Genomic DNA, 14879 nt, shown 5'->3' with positions numbered 1-14879 from the left:
GCGGCAGAGGAGTGAGTCTCGTCTTCGGACGATATGTCCGAAGCTCCCTTGGGGCGGGGGCCACTCCGGACCCCCTTGGCCTTCTTCTTGGCCTTGTCTTCTCCGGCACCTGATAGGGCGCCGGGACCAGCATCTTCACCAGGAGCGGGATGACTGGTTCCTTAGGCAGCGGAGCCGAACATTGAATCCGCTCTGCTTTCTCTGTCCATACCTAAAAGAATAAAAAATAGTAAAGTTTAGATATCCTTCTTGTACAAGCAAGTAGAGGATATGCCTTGAGACATGAAAGACTTACCTCACTGGCAGGATGGACAAGATCGTGCCCGCGGTCCGAGTCTATGGCCGGTGGCATCTCATTGCCCTTAAAGAGCAACTTCCATGCATCTTCGTGAGTGGTTCCGATGAGCCTTTCCAAGGTTTGGTGCTTCTTTGGATCGAATTCCCATAAAGGGCAAGTTCGGCTTTGGCATGGGAGGATCCGGCGAACTAGCATCACCTGGATCACGTCGACAAGCTTGATGTTTTTTATCCACTATGCTTTGGATGCGCGTCAGCAGCGCTATCAGTTCGTCCGACGAAGACCAATTTGGGCCCTTCTCTATCCGAGACGTGAGCCTCATTGGAGCTCCGGACTTGAATTCGGGAGCCACGGCCCAGGTGGCGTCGCGGGGCTCTGTGATATGGAACCATAGTTTCTGCCACTCCTTGACGGTCTCCACAAAAGTACCTTTGGGCGACGTGACATTGGGCAGCTTGCTCACCATGGCAGCTCTGCACTCCGCGTGCTGGCCATCCACCACCTTCGACTTCACGTTGAAGATCTTGAGCCATAGTCCAAAGTAAGGTTGGATGCGGAGGAAGGCCTCACACATGACAATGAATGCCGAGATGTTGAGGTAAGAGTTCGGGGCTAGATCATGGAAATCTAGCCCGTAATAAAACATAAGTCTGGGGACGAAAGGGCGGAGAGGAAACCCTAACCCGCGGACGAAGTGGGGGATGAACACCACCCACTCGTTAGGCTTCGGGGTGGGGACAATTTTCCCCTTTGCTGGAAGCCGGTGGGCGATTTCTTTCACCAGATACCCGGCATCCCGAAGCTTGGTGATGTCCTTCTCCTTAACGGAGGAGGCCGACATGGATGAGTGCTTCCTTGAGGCGGAAAAGATGAGGACTTGGGCGCTGGAGCTCAAGAATGGAAGGGAAGAGAAAGAGAGAAGACCGTGGGTGAAGAAAGGGAATCCTTATCTCCTTATAAAGATGGTGAATATCAAACGCCTCACCACTCGCCATGAAACTCGCCTATTCCCTAGGGGCCGTGCAGGAGGCACAGTTGGATTATCCATACCCGTATTGATGAGGATCCCGCAATAAGGGGACACAATCTCTGCTTTAACAAGACGTGCTAATAAAACCGCATCTCGAAATACGAAGCGGCAGGACAAAAAATGGTTCGAAATAATAATCAGGCAGGGACGTGATATCACGTTACAAAAAGTTGTCAGCGGATTTGACTCGTGAAATATTATACTCTCTACAGTTGTGTGTGGTTCTTGGGTTACAGATCTGGATACATTCTTTGCGTTCAAAGACTATTTTGGAGAAGGGAACCCACCATGCAATGCCGAAGACAATCTGCGCCCCGGACACCTCGTAATTGAACCCTGGTTCAGGAGCTACTGAGGGAGTCCTGGACTTGGGGGTCCTCGGGCGTCCGGTACTGGAAATATGCCCTAGAGGCAATAATAAAAAGGTTATTATTGTATTTCCTTGTTCATGATAATTGTCTATTGTTCATGCTATAATTGTATTAACTGGAAACCGTAATACATGTGTGAATACATAGACCAAAACATTTCCCTAGTAAGCCTCTAGTTGACTAGCTCGTTGATCAATAGATGGTTATGGTTTCCTGACCATGGCCATTGGATGTCATTGATAACGGGATCACATCATTAGGAGAATGATGTGATGGACAAGACCCAATCCTAAGGATAGCACAAGATCGTATAGTTCGTCTGCTAAAGCTTTTCAAATGTCAAGTATCATTTCCTTAGACCATGAGATTGTGCAACTCCCGGATACTGTAGGAATGCTTTGGGTGTGCCAAACGTCACAACGTAAATGGGTGGCTATAAAGGCACACTACGGGTATCTCCGAAAGTGTATGTTGAGTTGTCACGAATCGAGACTGGGATTTGTCACTCCGTGTGACGGAGAGGTATCTTTGGGCCCACTCGGTAATGCATCATCATAATGAGCTCAATGTGACTAATGAGTTAGCAACGGGATCATGCGTTACGGAACAAGAAAAGAGACTTGCCGGTAACGAGATTGAACGAGGTATGGTGATACCGACGATCGAATCTCAGGCAAGTAAAATACCGATAGACAAAGGGGATTGTATACGGGATTGATTGAATCCCTGACATCGTGGTTCATCCGATGAGATCATCGTGTAACATGTGGGAGCCAATATGGGTATCCACATCCCGCTATTGGTTATTGGCCGGAGAGATGTCTCGGTCATGTCTGCATGGTTCCTGAACCCGTAGGGTCTACACATGTAAGGTTCGGTGACGCTTGAGTTGTTATGGGAAATAGTATGTGGTTACCGAAGGTTGTTTGGAGTCCTGGATGAGATCTCGGACGTGACGGGGAGTTCTGGAATGGTCCGGAGGTAAGGATCGATATATTGGACGAAGGGTATTGGAGTACGGAATTGTTCCGGGGGTACCGAGTGACGACCAGCGTGTCCGAAAGGGGTTTCGGAGGCCCCGACAAGTGTTGGGGGCCCTTATGGGCCAAGGGGAGGGGGCACATAAGCCCACTAAGGGGCTGAGCACCCCTCCCACCCCATCTCACGTAACTTGGAGAGGTGGGAGTGCCTCCCCTAGGGCAGCCACCCCTCCCGGCTTGGGGGCAAGTTTCTTAGGGGTGGGGGCGCCCAAACCCATCTAGGGTTTTCCCTATGGCCGCCGCCCCTCCCCTAGGGAACCCTAGGGTGCCTCCTCCACCCCCTTCCCCCGATATATAGTGAGGGAGAGAGAGGGAAGCCGCACCCTTCCCCTGGCGCAGCCCCTCCCCCTCTCCTACACCTCCTCCTCCTCTGTAGCGCTTGGCGAAGCCCTGCCGGAGAACCACGAGCTCCATCACCACCACACCGTCGTGCTGTCGGAGTTCTCCCTCAACTTCTGATCTCCCCTGGATGGATCAAGAAGGAGGAGACGTCCCCGGGCTGTACGTGTGTTGAACGTGGAGGCGCCGTTGTTCGGCACTTAGATCGGAATCGACCGCGATCTGAATCGCTGCGTGTACGGCTCCACCAACCACGTTCTTGTAACGCTTCCTCTTAGCGATCTTCAAGGGTATGAAGATGCACTCCCTCTCTCTCTCGTTTCTAGCATCTCCTAGATTTATCTTGGTGAAACATAGGAAAATTTTGAATTATTGCTACGTTCCCCAACATCCGGCCTGTTAGCCACGGGCCAGACTGATGGGCTGTGAAGATACCAAGACCGAAGACTCTACCCGTGTCCGGATGGGACTCTTCTTTGCGTTGAAGGCAAGCTTGGCGACCAAATATGAAGATTCCTTTCAGTGTAACCGACTTTATGTAACCCTAGATCCCTCTAGTTTCTATATAAACCGGAGGGTAGATCCTTAGATAAAAGGACAAGAATAATCAGATAGGCTAGACTTCTAGGGTTTTAGCCATTACGATCTCGTGGTAGATCAACTCTTGTAACCCCCATACTCATCAATATTAATCTAGCAGGACGTAGGGTTTTACCTCCGTCGAGAGGGCCCGAACCTGGGTAAACATTGTGTTCCCTGTCTCCTATTACCATCAGCCTCAGACGCACAGTTCGGGACCCGAGATCCGCCGGTTTTGACACCGACACCCATGCGTTGCACAGAACATCAAGATGCATTTGTATGACTAGTTTATCTTGTGGGAGAAAAGGATGAACGAGGGAAGGCCTTATTTGCAAATGTGGAGAGGGGTGTGGGTATATTTTTGCAAAATTGCCATAGTTCCGTTCCTATCTGTCAGATATAAATCAAATCAGACAGCCTATATTACAAGTTGGCAGGCACACCATCATCACCAACTCTGTTTTTATCTCTACTCTTATAAAAAGCATAGTTGGTGATGATGGTGTGCCTGCCATCCTGCAATATAGGCCGTCCGATCTATATCTAACAGATAAGAAGGAAACTATGGCAATTTACCCGCACTCCTCTCCACATTTGCAGGTAAGGCCTTCCCTCGTTCATCCTTTTCTCCCACAAGATCTTGATGTTCCATGCAACGCACGGGCATCTTGCTAGTAAGAGTAGAAATTAGAGATATACCACTTCTCGAATCTTGAAACCAACAACATTCCTCCCTTATCTCATCAAAACCGCCAAAGGAATATATTTTGAGTGAAACATAACATATTTTTAGTGATATACGTATTTCAAAACTAGACTCTTTTTTCTATCAAATCGGTGAATATGTATTAATCTACATTGATCGTGTGGCAACGCATTGGCACATGCTAGTAATTATTACTACTGTATAATTTTTTGGACACTAGACAAATGGTGGAGTACATATACAAAGAAAAGAGGCACACACACGTGGTCGGTCTCTCGCTGTCTCGCACACATGAGAGTTACTTAGAGGCACTATTAACAAATAAATCCTAATACCCTAGGTGCACGATTGCTGCATGCGCGGGTACCGAGTACATGGTGGAGCACACCTTTGTAGGAATGGTCAGCTCGTGTGATAATTTGATCCGTAGGAGTTGATGGTCGGGACCACAGGTGAATGACCTGGAGGCGGTGGCTTGCCAGTTGCCACAGATCGAGTCGCCACGTTTAAAATATCATTTTTTAGTGGGGTAAGAGTTCTGATTTACAACGGCCCATTATAAGTACTTGAGTAGTTTTTAGAACGATTGGTATGGAGCGAAAATGGAATTCATAACTACTACCTCATTGGCGTATGGTTGTATGGGTTTGTGTTGCGAGATGTTGAACCTGGTAGTTCTAGAGAAGACACTATGGTTTAGATTTTGGTTTTTAGTATTGAAAATTGGACGGGGGAAACCCTTCTTTGATAAAAAAAACTACTACCTCCGTCCTGGTTTACTAGTCCCCTTCGTATTTTGGGTCAAAGTTTGTCCATGAATTTTACTTGTAAAATGTGAATGGAAAATGAGATTTTGTTATACCCAAAAAAAGGACTGGAGGGAGTGATGCTCTGACACGGACGCGACCTCTCATAGTGCAGACATTGAACCGGTGCGTCGGCCAAGAGGGCCCTATTCACTGCAGGCCCAGTTGAACACGCCTCCTCGCCGCATGCAACCGGCTTCAGACTGCCCCGCCCGCCTCCATTGAATCCGCGCATGTGCTGGTAACACGTCCTTCCACGAGCCGTTCGGCATTTTAGAACTAAAAAAATGACCAAAATATAAATAATTATGCATGGTCTTGACTTGTTGTGCTCGCACTAGTAGCAGGAACTAGAGGTTTTTCTTTATTTATAACTCTCCTCACATTTTTTTTGCTTTGAAGTGAATCATGGTTGTGGTAATTATCTATGAATGTGCAGATATCTGTGGACATGAGTTTGACGTGGAAGTTGAACTTGGAATGTTAGGCTTGCACGTGAACTATACCATGTCCAATGCTTCGTCTGTTATTGTTTGGAAATTAATTGTTGTTATTACATGACCCTAAAAATATATTTTGTGCCACATCAGTAGATGCACGGACATCACAACAGGCATGCTGACTGGATAAACATTTGAACCTAGCTATTATGAAGGAAAATTTGTATTGACAACAATTTTAGATAGTAGGAGACGCCTAGCCTGCTCTACCTCTGCTAGCTTCTTTTTGGCTTCTTCCATCTCTTCTTTGGCATGGGTGAAGAGAGCATCTGATTGATCTTTTCGCTTCTTCATGAACTCAGCTACATTCCCAAGTGTTGTTGCACGCTTTCTTTCAGCCTTTACTAGAGCCACGAGGACACGAACAGTTGCCGACTCCACCTAGCTTGTGTGTAATCCAGCATCATCTCGGAATTTGCACCTTTTGTCTAGTCCAGCATCATTAGGGAAATGGCACCTTGTGTGTAATCCAGCCTCATTCTGGAAACAGGATCTCAAGGTTGACCATACTTCCCTCCTCACAGGAATTGCATCCTGACATGAAGTTACTTCTTTTTTAGATCAATACTTAGACCAACTGAGATCCATTTAGTTGAAGCCAGGTAAATAGGACTCGGATAAGTGAATTCAAAAGGAAAAATATAAAAATAGACTACAAGGTGAGAACACCCACTTCCTACATCAAGCTAAAAATGAAAGCATTATGACGATTAAGACTCTTCTTATTACACATCGAAGGACACGAGGCTAAGAGAAACAAAAACTACAACATATACACATCGAAGAACATGAGGCTAAACGAAAGTAATTGAAAGGGTGTTACTTACCAAAGCTCGTTTTAGAGGTTCGGTGCAACTCCACTTTAACTTGCCACGCTCCTTGAAGATGTCCCCAATATCCCATTTTGGTCTTCATTGCTCCTCTGCATGTTTGCACTCGTGGTTTTAAAATCTCAACATGGCAAGAAAAATATACTACAAGTAATACCCACGCATCTTGTGGGAAACATTAAAGCACTCGTCTGCCATGTTAGAGCATCTTCAACAGAAGCGCAACGTGCAATGCTTTAAAAAAGTATTTACAGTGCTGGAATAGCCAGTTTTTGCGGGCCCGGAGTGCTGAGATCGAGAAGTAGAGATAGAGAGTAGAGAGTAGAGATATTGATAGTTCCTAGCATAGATATAGCATAGATAGATAAAAAATAGATAGTTCAACTACTCCTCGTCGTCCAACTCCTCCTCGATGATGTCCTCCTCCGATGTCTCAATGTAGGCGTGAAGACACCGATCGTCGTTAGATTTCCAGGGCGACGCTGCTCCTAGCCTCATGTTGAATTGAGTGTCCGATTTTTGCGTACTCTTGTCCTCGCGATAGGCGGCTCGCTCCTCCCTCCTCTTCTTCCTCTCCACCCTCCTTTGCGCGTAGAACTCGCGCTCGTTGATGATGTGCTGCAGGAAGTGTTGGCACCACAGCGCCATGGCTTCCTCATCCATCTCAGCGATGCCGAGACGGTGCTCCCGCCTCCGGTTGTCACGACGATCCTTGTCAATGATAAGCCGTGGCAGAGGCATGAGCTCCTGCGCCTGCTCCTGCGTCGGTGCGTTGGGGAAGTTCAATGTTCTATGAGGCCACCGGAGGCGCCATGCCACCGCGTCATACGCGCGGGCGACCTCGTTGGTGGTGCCGAAATTGCCGAGGCTAAGGCGCATCCCACATAACCGGATCTCGGTGGAGAAATCACCGGAGGGGCGCGTGCAGACGCCGCGGTATCCCCAAGTTTCCTAGCGAAGTGGTGACATGGTGGCGCGGCGGCGGCGAGGCGAAAATGAGCGGGGAGAGAGCAGTGGTTAGGCGCAGAGCGGGGAGAGATCGGTGGCGAGGCATAGAGCGGGGAGAGAGCGGTGGCAAGGCACAGAGCGGTTGGAGGGCGTTGGATTTTATAAGGCGCGTCAGAAGCCGCACGCCAAAACTGGCGCATGCCCGACAACTTTTTCCCGCGCGGCGATCCTTTCCCGACATCCTTGATATATCTACTCTCTTCTCTATTGTTATATTTATTTTATATTTAATATTTATCTCTACTTATCTACTTTCCTTTAAAAAACAGAGTTGGTGATGATGGTGTGCCTGCCATCCTGTAATACAGGTCGTCCGATTTATATCCGACGGGTAGGAAGGAAACTATGGCAATTTTGAAGAAAGATGCCCACACCCCTCTCCAGATTTACAAATAAGGCCTTCCCTCGTTCATCCTTTTCTCCCACAAGATAAACTACTCATACAAATGCATCTTGATGTTCTAAGCAACGCATGGGCATCATGCTAGTTCTAAAAAACTTCCCATCATTTGCCACACTACTGGTTGTAGATAAAGAACCTACCCAAGCACAACACGATACAAGAGTGACGCACAATTACAAGCTCATATTCTGTTGGACAATGGAGGCTATAACCAATTACTTTTAAGGGAACAATAGCAACTAGGAAATTTGAAGGGTAGGTATGAACAAAATTGGAACTGCACATGTACTGCTAAGTGATTCAATACACACATTACCAATCAAGGAGGAGAATAATGGTCGCGGCGGCCTCTGTGCATCATGATCGGCAACGAGAGTGAGTTCATTGTCCATGACAGTGGTGCTTCTGCGCTTGGCCGTGGAAGACGGTGCCAGGGAAGAGGCTCCGTGTACGACGATGACGGTGGACCGGCTCCAGTGCGGTGTACGAGGTCGTCGATGAGGCAGATGCGCTGCGGTGGATGAGTGCACCCATGTAGAAGGGGAGGAGCACGAAGGTTGAGGTGTCGTGGAGAAGTCTATTTAGCAGTGGGGATAGAAAATGGGGAGTATTCAGGTGTACTACTCTGGGTGCCAGTGTGGGGTTGGCTGGGTAGGGTGAACCTGAAGTTATGAAAACAGCCCCCTACCAAGCGTCATCCGTAGGCCTGTTCCGAAGGCTATGATGGTAACTTCGCACTGCTCGTATTAGGGTCGCGGGGGATTTTCCCACCGACCTCAAAATTTTGTGACACTGAACTCCCCGTGTGGCATGTTAGGTGATTGGGCTAAGCAACTAGCAGGTAGTACTAGTAGTTAGTAGTACTAGTAACTACTAGTACTCCCTCTGTTTTTATTAACTCTGCATATGAGGTTTGATTGAAGTCAAATTTTCTAAAGTTTGACCAAGATTTTACAAAAGTATAAACATTTACCATAACAAAAATATGTATGATGTGAAATTACATTCAATAATGAATCTAATGGTATTTATTTGTTATTGTATATGTTAATATTTTTTGTTATAAACTTTCTGGGAGTTTACAAAACTTGACTTTGACCAATGCTAATATGCGGACTTAAATAAAAACAGAGGGAGTACACATTTCTTTTCTTAGTTTGTAGTGAATTAAAAATTTGTTGTAATTGTGAAATAAATATATTAGGCTACTGACCTCGAATGTAATGGTATATACAATTCAATAGTTACAATCATTATTGAATTCCAAGATGTATACGAGGTCTATAGTACTTCACAATATTCTCAAACTCACATAATCCCAGTCAAATGAGAATCTAAATGCATTTCATAGTTATTACTTTGTAGGATGCAACAAAACCAACCATAACTCTACATCATCCATTATAAAAGCAGCATTTTGAACCATCCCAGTGTGTGAATGAAACATGTAGAGAGAGCTTGCGAAGATGGAGCAGATAGGGCGACAAAGATTGTATGTATGTGGACGAGAGAGTTGGAGACAAACCTAAAGAGAGAGAGACAGAGAGAGAGAGATAGAGAGAGAAACAGAGGAAGAAGTTAGGTCTGTGAGAATGATCGACACATGTAATATATGTGAGATGCGTGTGCATCCGGATTCTGTACACGTGGAAGGAGAAGAGAAAATAGGTTTGATGAGAGAGCTGGAAAAACATGGACGAGAGGGGTAGGATCTCGTGGGTGGAGGGATTGATAATTTTGTGCGGGAGAGAGGGGGATTGGTAATTCTTTGCGATAGAGGGGGAGGAATTAGTCAGCCGTCGTCACATCATCCTGCTTCCAAATGGCCCCGCATTCTCTAGTGCAGTGTGGTCGCCCTCTTCGATCTCCTCAATGCCCTCTTTGAAGATTGAGGTGTTGTGCATGCTGGGGTGCAGAGAAGCACAAGCGAGAGTGGTCGCCATATAACCTTGGATGGGGATGAATCGTGTGCTCGGGGGAGGGGGAGTGTGTGTGCGGTGTCACCACAAAAAAAAAGGCACTTCCATGATGATACATGTTTGTCATAGTAGGTCATGTTTTCTATCATGCATGTACATCCGTGACGATTTTATGACAAAATCAAGATAGTCATACATGTGCTGTCATAGAAGTGTTCCATGACATTACCAAAATTATCATCACGGAAGTGTCCACTTCCATGACGATAAATCACGCATCATGGAAGTCCTTTCGTCAAGGGTGACCGACACATGGCATCCACCGTAACTGGTCGCCGTTAAGCTATCGGGTCCGGTTATGCATCCGATAACCCGCTAACAGCCCGGACCAAAGAGGATTTTCCATGTGTAAAATTCTCATTGGCTGGAGGAAACACATGTTGGCTCGCCGTTGGGACAGATGCATCCATTCACTAGACAGGAGGCGCCTATGATACGTCGACACATGGCATGACCCAACAGAGGCCCATTTCGGTGAAAAGGCCGGCCCGTTTGACTTGGTCAAAAGGTAATGGGCCGACCCACAGAAAGCGTGTTAACGGCCTGTTCATATATAGCCCATTTACAGCCCGCTAACTCACGGCCCGTTACGGCCTATTGGAATTAAGCCCAGTAGCTTCATATGGACCGTCCAATATGATTCCAGCCCGTTGTAACTTCCAGCCTATGTATGGCCCATGATGTCTTTCGGCCCATACGAGGCCATTTGTAACTCTTGGCCCGTTAACGACCTGTGGTGAATCTGGCCCGCAATAAACAGTGTACCCCTTTATACCCATTAACGGCCCATTATTCCATTGGGCCGTTTCCAACCCGTGTTATCTTTCGGCCTTCTCCGGGCCCATTTATTCTTTGGCTCATTTCCAGCATTCGGTTACTTATGGCCCGTTATTGGGCTTTTCTGCTTGTGGGCCAAATTCAGCCCACGGTTACAATCGGCCCATTTGAGGCCCGTTAATTTGTTGGACCGTTTCCATAGCATCATCAAATACGGCCGATTAACGACGGCCCGTTATTGTCGGCCCATGAATGGACGATTCCAAATCTAGCCCGTTTATGACCCATAATGCGGTCTCTTATTGGCCCATGCTTGGCCTATCGATCATACGGCACGTAGAAGGCTCATTGATGCTACGACCTATAGAAGGCCCATTGTTTCTATGACCCGTAAAAGGCCCATTGTTTCTAAGGCCCTTAGAAGGCCCATTGTTTTTACGGCCCGTAGGAGGCCCATGGTAACTACAGTAAATATGTAGCCCATGGTAACTACAGTAAGTATGTAGCCGATGGTTATTGTGGCCTACTTTAAAAAAAATAGGTTATTGCGGCCACTAGCAAACCGCGAAAAAAGAACTGCACTGACTGCAAGCAAACAAATAAACAAGACAACAAGGAAATAAATAATCAAGCAACTTATGCTAGGCTATCACGGCTATTACACATATTACATCCACTGGGCATCAAAGTTTGCCACCAGTTCAAATAGAGGGAACAGAGCAGCATATCATATACACTGGTTGTCAAAGTTCGAGACCAGTGCAAATAAACGCCGTAGCAAAACAAGTCCAGAACTGAAACCACTTATGAAGAGCTCAAGTAACAATATCCTGGGTACCCATAATGCTGGCAAGATGTTTAGCAAGCTTATTAACTTTCTCTTATTTGGCGCTTAAATCCTCCAGCACTTGTTGTTGCACCAGAAAGTATGCATCTAAATTCTGCAGGGACTTCCTCAGTCCTTCGGCTTCCTATCGCGTAACATCTGATCGATGTCTTTCAACTTGAAGTTGAGACTCAAGTAGCCGAACTGATTCAGGAAGTGAGTTCGAAGAGCTGGCGCCAGCAGTAGTAGCCAGTAACTCGAACACTACATCAAGACAGGACTTTGGGGTTGTCTCAGTGTCTTCAATATAGTTTTTATCAGCTTTCTTGGAGACCAACAGGGATGTCTCACTATCTTGAACCTTATCTGCATTACTTCCTTTATCATTGCATAACGGGGTACTCTTCTCCAATATTTTATCCGTGTTCTAAAAGAGAAACAAACAAACACATCACATATTTACAATGTAGTATTTGAAAATCATTTTGGTAAACCAGTTCAATAGTAAGGTGGACAGGATAACAACATGAAACAAACATATATCTATGTAGTATGGTCACTGTATGGTCTATATCATTCTAGTTTATGTTGCCAACTCAAGATAGATACAGTTCGAACCATATCTATTTCAGACAAAGCAGCATAGACTGAATATAAGTGTGGAAACTACATGGCAATAACAACACTTGTAATGTGCATGGCATGAGAACATAACTGTTTATTCAATTGAAACTAAAATCAACATAGAGAAAGTTACAACAGCAAACACGTTAAAGAAATAGGTTTAAAACATACCTGTTGCGCCATTGGAGTTTCAATTGCATACTTCAAATTTGAAATTAGTTGGTATGAGTAAATACAGTGATGCAAGATCAAAGTAGTATGAACCATAGCTATAGAACCTGATCTCGGAACAATTCTTCTTCTAATTTAAGCATTGACTTGGGGTTCGGAGTGGTGGTCCTCGTGCTTTGGGCACTGCAGTTGCCTTACTAACTGCTTGTGTTTGGGTGCTCTGTGGTGGAGACGGTGTTGTGTCATCTAGAACTGGGTTACTATCTGCTGGGGTTGGGGTTAGAAGGGGTGTAGCTGGTTCTCTGTCCAACTAGGTAGGGGTACAATTTGCATGAGTCAGGGTTATGTGTGGTGGGGTTGGTTCTTGGGCAAGTACAACTATGGTTCGATCTGCATCGACAGGTAGCACGATCTTTTCTAAAGACCGTTTTTTTAGTTCCACAGATACTGCCCTCACCCCCTCCAATTGAAATGGTTGATAAACAAGAAAAGTAATTGAATTTACAGACATTGTAAGATAGATAGGTGCAATGGATAGTAGGGAACAAAACAGGGCATGAAATAATTCACATTTATGTTGTCTAACCGAACAGAATAGCAGGACATAATTTCACATATATGATGGCTAATTAAACAGGATAGGATGACACAGTTTCACATGTATGATGGATAACTAAACAGGATAGAATGACATACTTCAAAATATGATGACTACGTAAACAGGATGACATGATATAACTATACGATGTGTCTATTAGAGTGATTGGCATGCCATAATTCACAAACATGCCACTGATGGAAACATGATGGCATGATATAATTCACGGATAGAATGACATAATTCAAAATACGATGACTATGTAAATAGGATGAGATGATATAACTATATTATGTCTTTAGAAAATGGGTTGGCACGCCATAATTCAGATACTTGCTGTCTATGTAAACATCTTGGCATGATATAATTTAAATAATTGATTTATATATTAAGCAAGTGAGCATACGGCAATCGCATATATTATGTGTCAACTAAGGAGATGGCATTCAATATTGTGTATATGATGTAAAAACTAAGCATTGCAATACAACATATGCATGATATGAGTAATATAACGCTGTCAAGTTTGAGCATACACTTCAGGGGGATAATAGGACTGGTCATCTGCCTCTGAATCCTCCTCTGAAGAGCTATTCGTAACCAGCAAGATATCTTCTTCAGCAGGTAGCATTGTCTGCTCTGAAGACCTTGTTTTCACTCCAGATTTCTCCATCACCAATTCAAATGGCTGATGCACACGAAGAGTAGTTGAATATACAAACATTGTCGACAAATGCAATGATAAATACAAAAAAGGACAGCATGATATAATTCACATATATGACGCTTGGCTAAACAGCATGGCATTGCATAATTCACATATATAATGCCTTGCAACAAGATAGCATTGCATAATTCACATATATAATGTATTGCAACAAGATGGCATCACATAATTCACATATATCGTAATTAGACACTAAACAGGTAGCATTCACACAAAGCTTGTCTAAACTAAGCAAATGACATAGCAATTCAAGATACCATACGCACGATATGAGCAACATAACCCTGCCAAGTTAGAGCATGCACCCCGGGGGGGGGGGGGGGAATAGGACTAGTCATCTGTCTCTGAATCCTCCTCTGAGGAGCTATCCATAACCAGCAAGACATGCGCTTCGTCAGATAGCATTGTCTGCTCTGAAGACCTTGTTTCCACTTCAGATTTTTCCATGACCGTGCCGAATGGCTGATGCACATGAAGAGTAATTGAATGTACTAAAAATTGTTGAGAAATTTAACATGTAATAAAAAATGATGGCATGATATAATTCACATATAAGATGACTGACTAACCAGGGTGGCATTGCAAAATTCACATATATGATTCCTGGCTAAACAAGATGGCATTGCATGATTCACATATACGATAAAGAAACTAAATAGATGGCATTGACACAAAGCATGTCTAAACTAAGCAGATGACATATTTGATGTATACAGTAAGTAATGCAAGGCACCATATGGATGATATTACCAACATCAGCATGTCAATTTAGAGCGAACACCTTAGGGGGTAAATAGGAGTGGTCTTCTCCTTCTGAATCCCCCTCAGAACAGTTATCTTCCTCTTGATTACGATCCGAAATGGGTGGAGGGGGCTGCCTTTGCACCCACTAGGGAGCGACGTCTGCATGAAATTTTATTTCCATGCAAGGCTCGTCTCTTTTGCTCTACATGTTCAGTTCCATTGTGTACAATAACTGACATGCATAGGAATAAAACATAGTGAAATTATGTAAAGAGTGCATGCACAAATCTGAGAGTGATGGTAGCACACTGTGGATAGACCCAAAACCAATGATAGCAGGCAGATAATAGCTTTAGTTAAAAAATACAGATAATGGCTCCTTTAATGTTTGTTTGCACCCAACATGACACCCGAGATTAACCAGATAGTAGATAGATAGTACTGATTGCTTCCCCAATATGTACCCCACAACCATTTAAAAACTCAACTTTCAGCATTAGTTTGGACCTGACTCGGAGTC

The 14879-nt window shown here is 44.9% G+C and overlaps 1 protein-coding gene across 1 annotated transcript; it reads right to left on the bottom strand.

The window, feature by feature from the left end:
• Window positions 1-6886: 6886 nt before the first annotated feature.
• On the bottom strand, window positions 6887-7381 carry LOC147970667 (uncharacterized). The gene has a single exon (XM_087523555.1). The coding sequence runs from the start codon at window positions 7379-7381 to the stop codon at window positions 6887-6889; it is 495 nt and encodes a 164-aa protein (XP_087379681.1).
• Window positions 7382-14879: the final 7498 nt, after the last annotated feature.

This window comes from Triticum urartu, chromosome 5A (genome assembly GCF_056163025.1).
Source record: "Triticum urartu cultivar PI428250 chromosome 5A, HENAU_Tu73, whole genome shotgun sequence".
Classification (NCBI taxonomy): domain Eukaryota; kingdom Viridiplantae; phylum Streptophyta; class Magnoliopsida; order Poales; family Poaceae; genus Triticum; species Triticum urartu.
The sequence above is the reverse complement of the archived record's forward strand: the minus strand, read 5'-3'. Positions and strand labels throughout refer to the sequence as shown.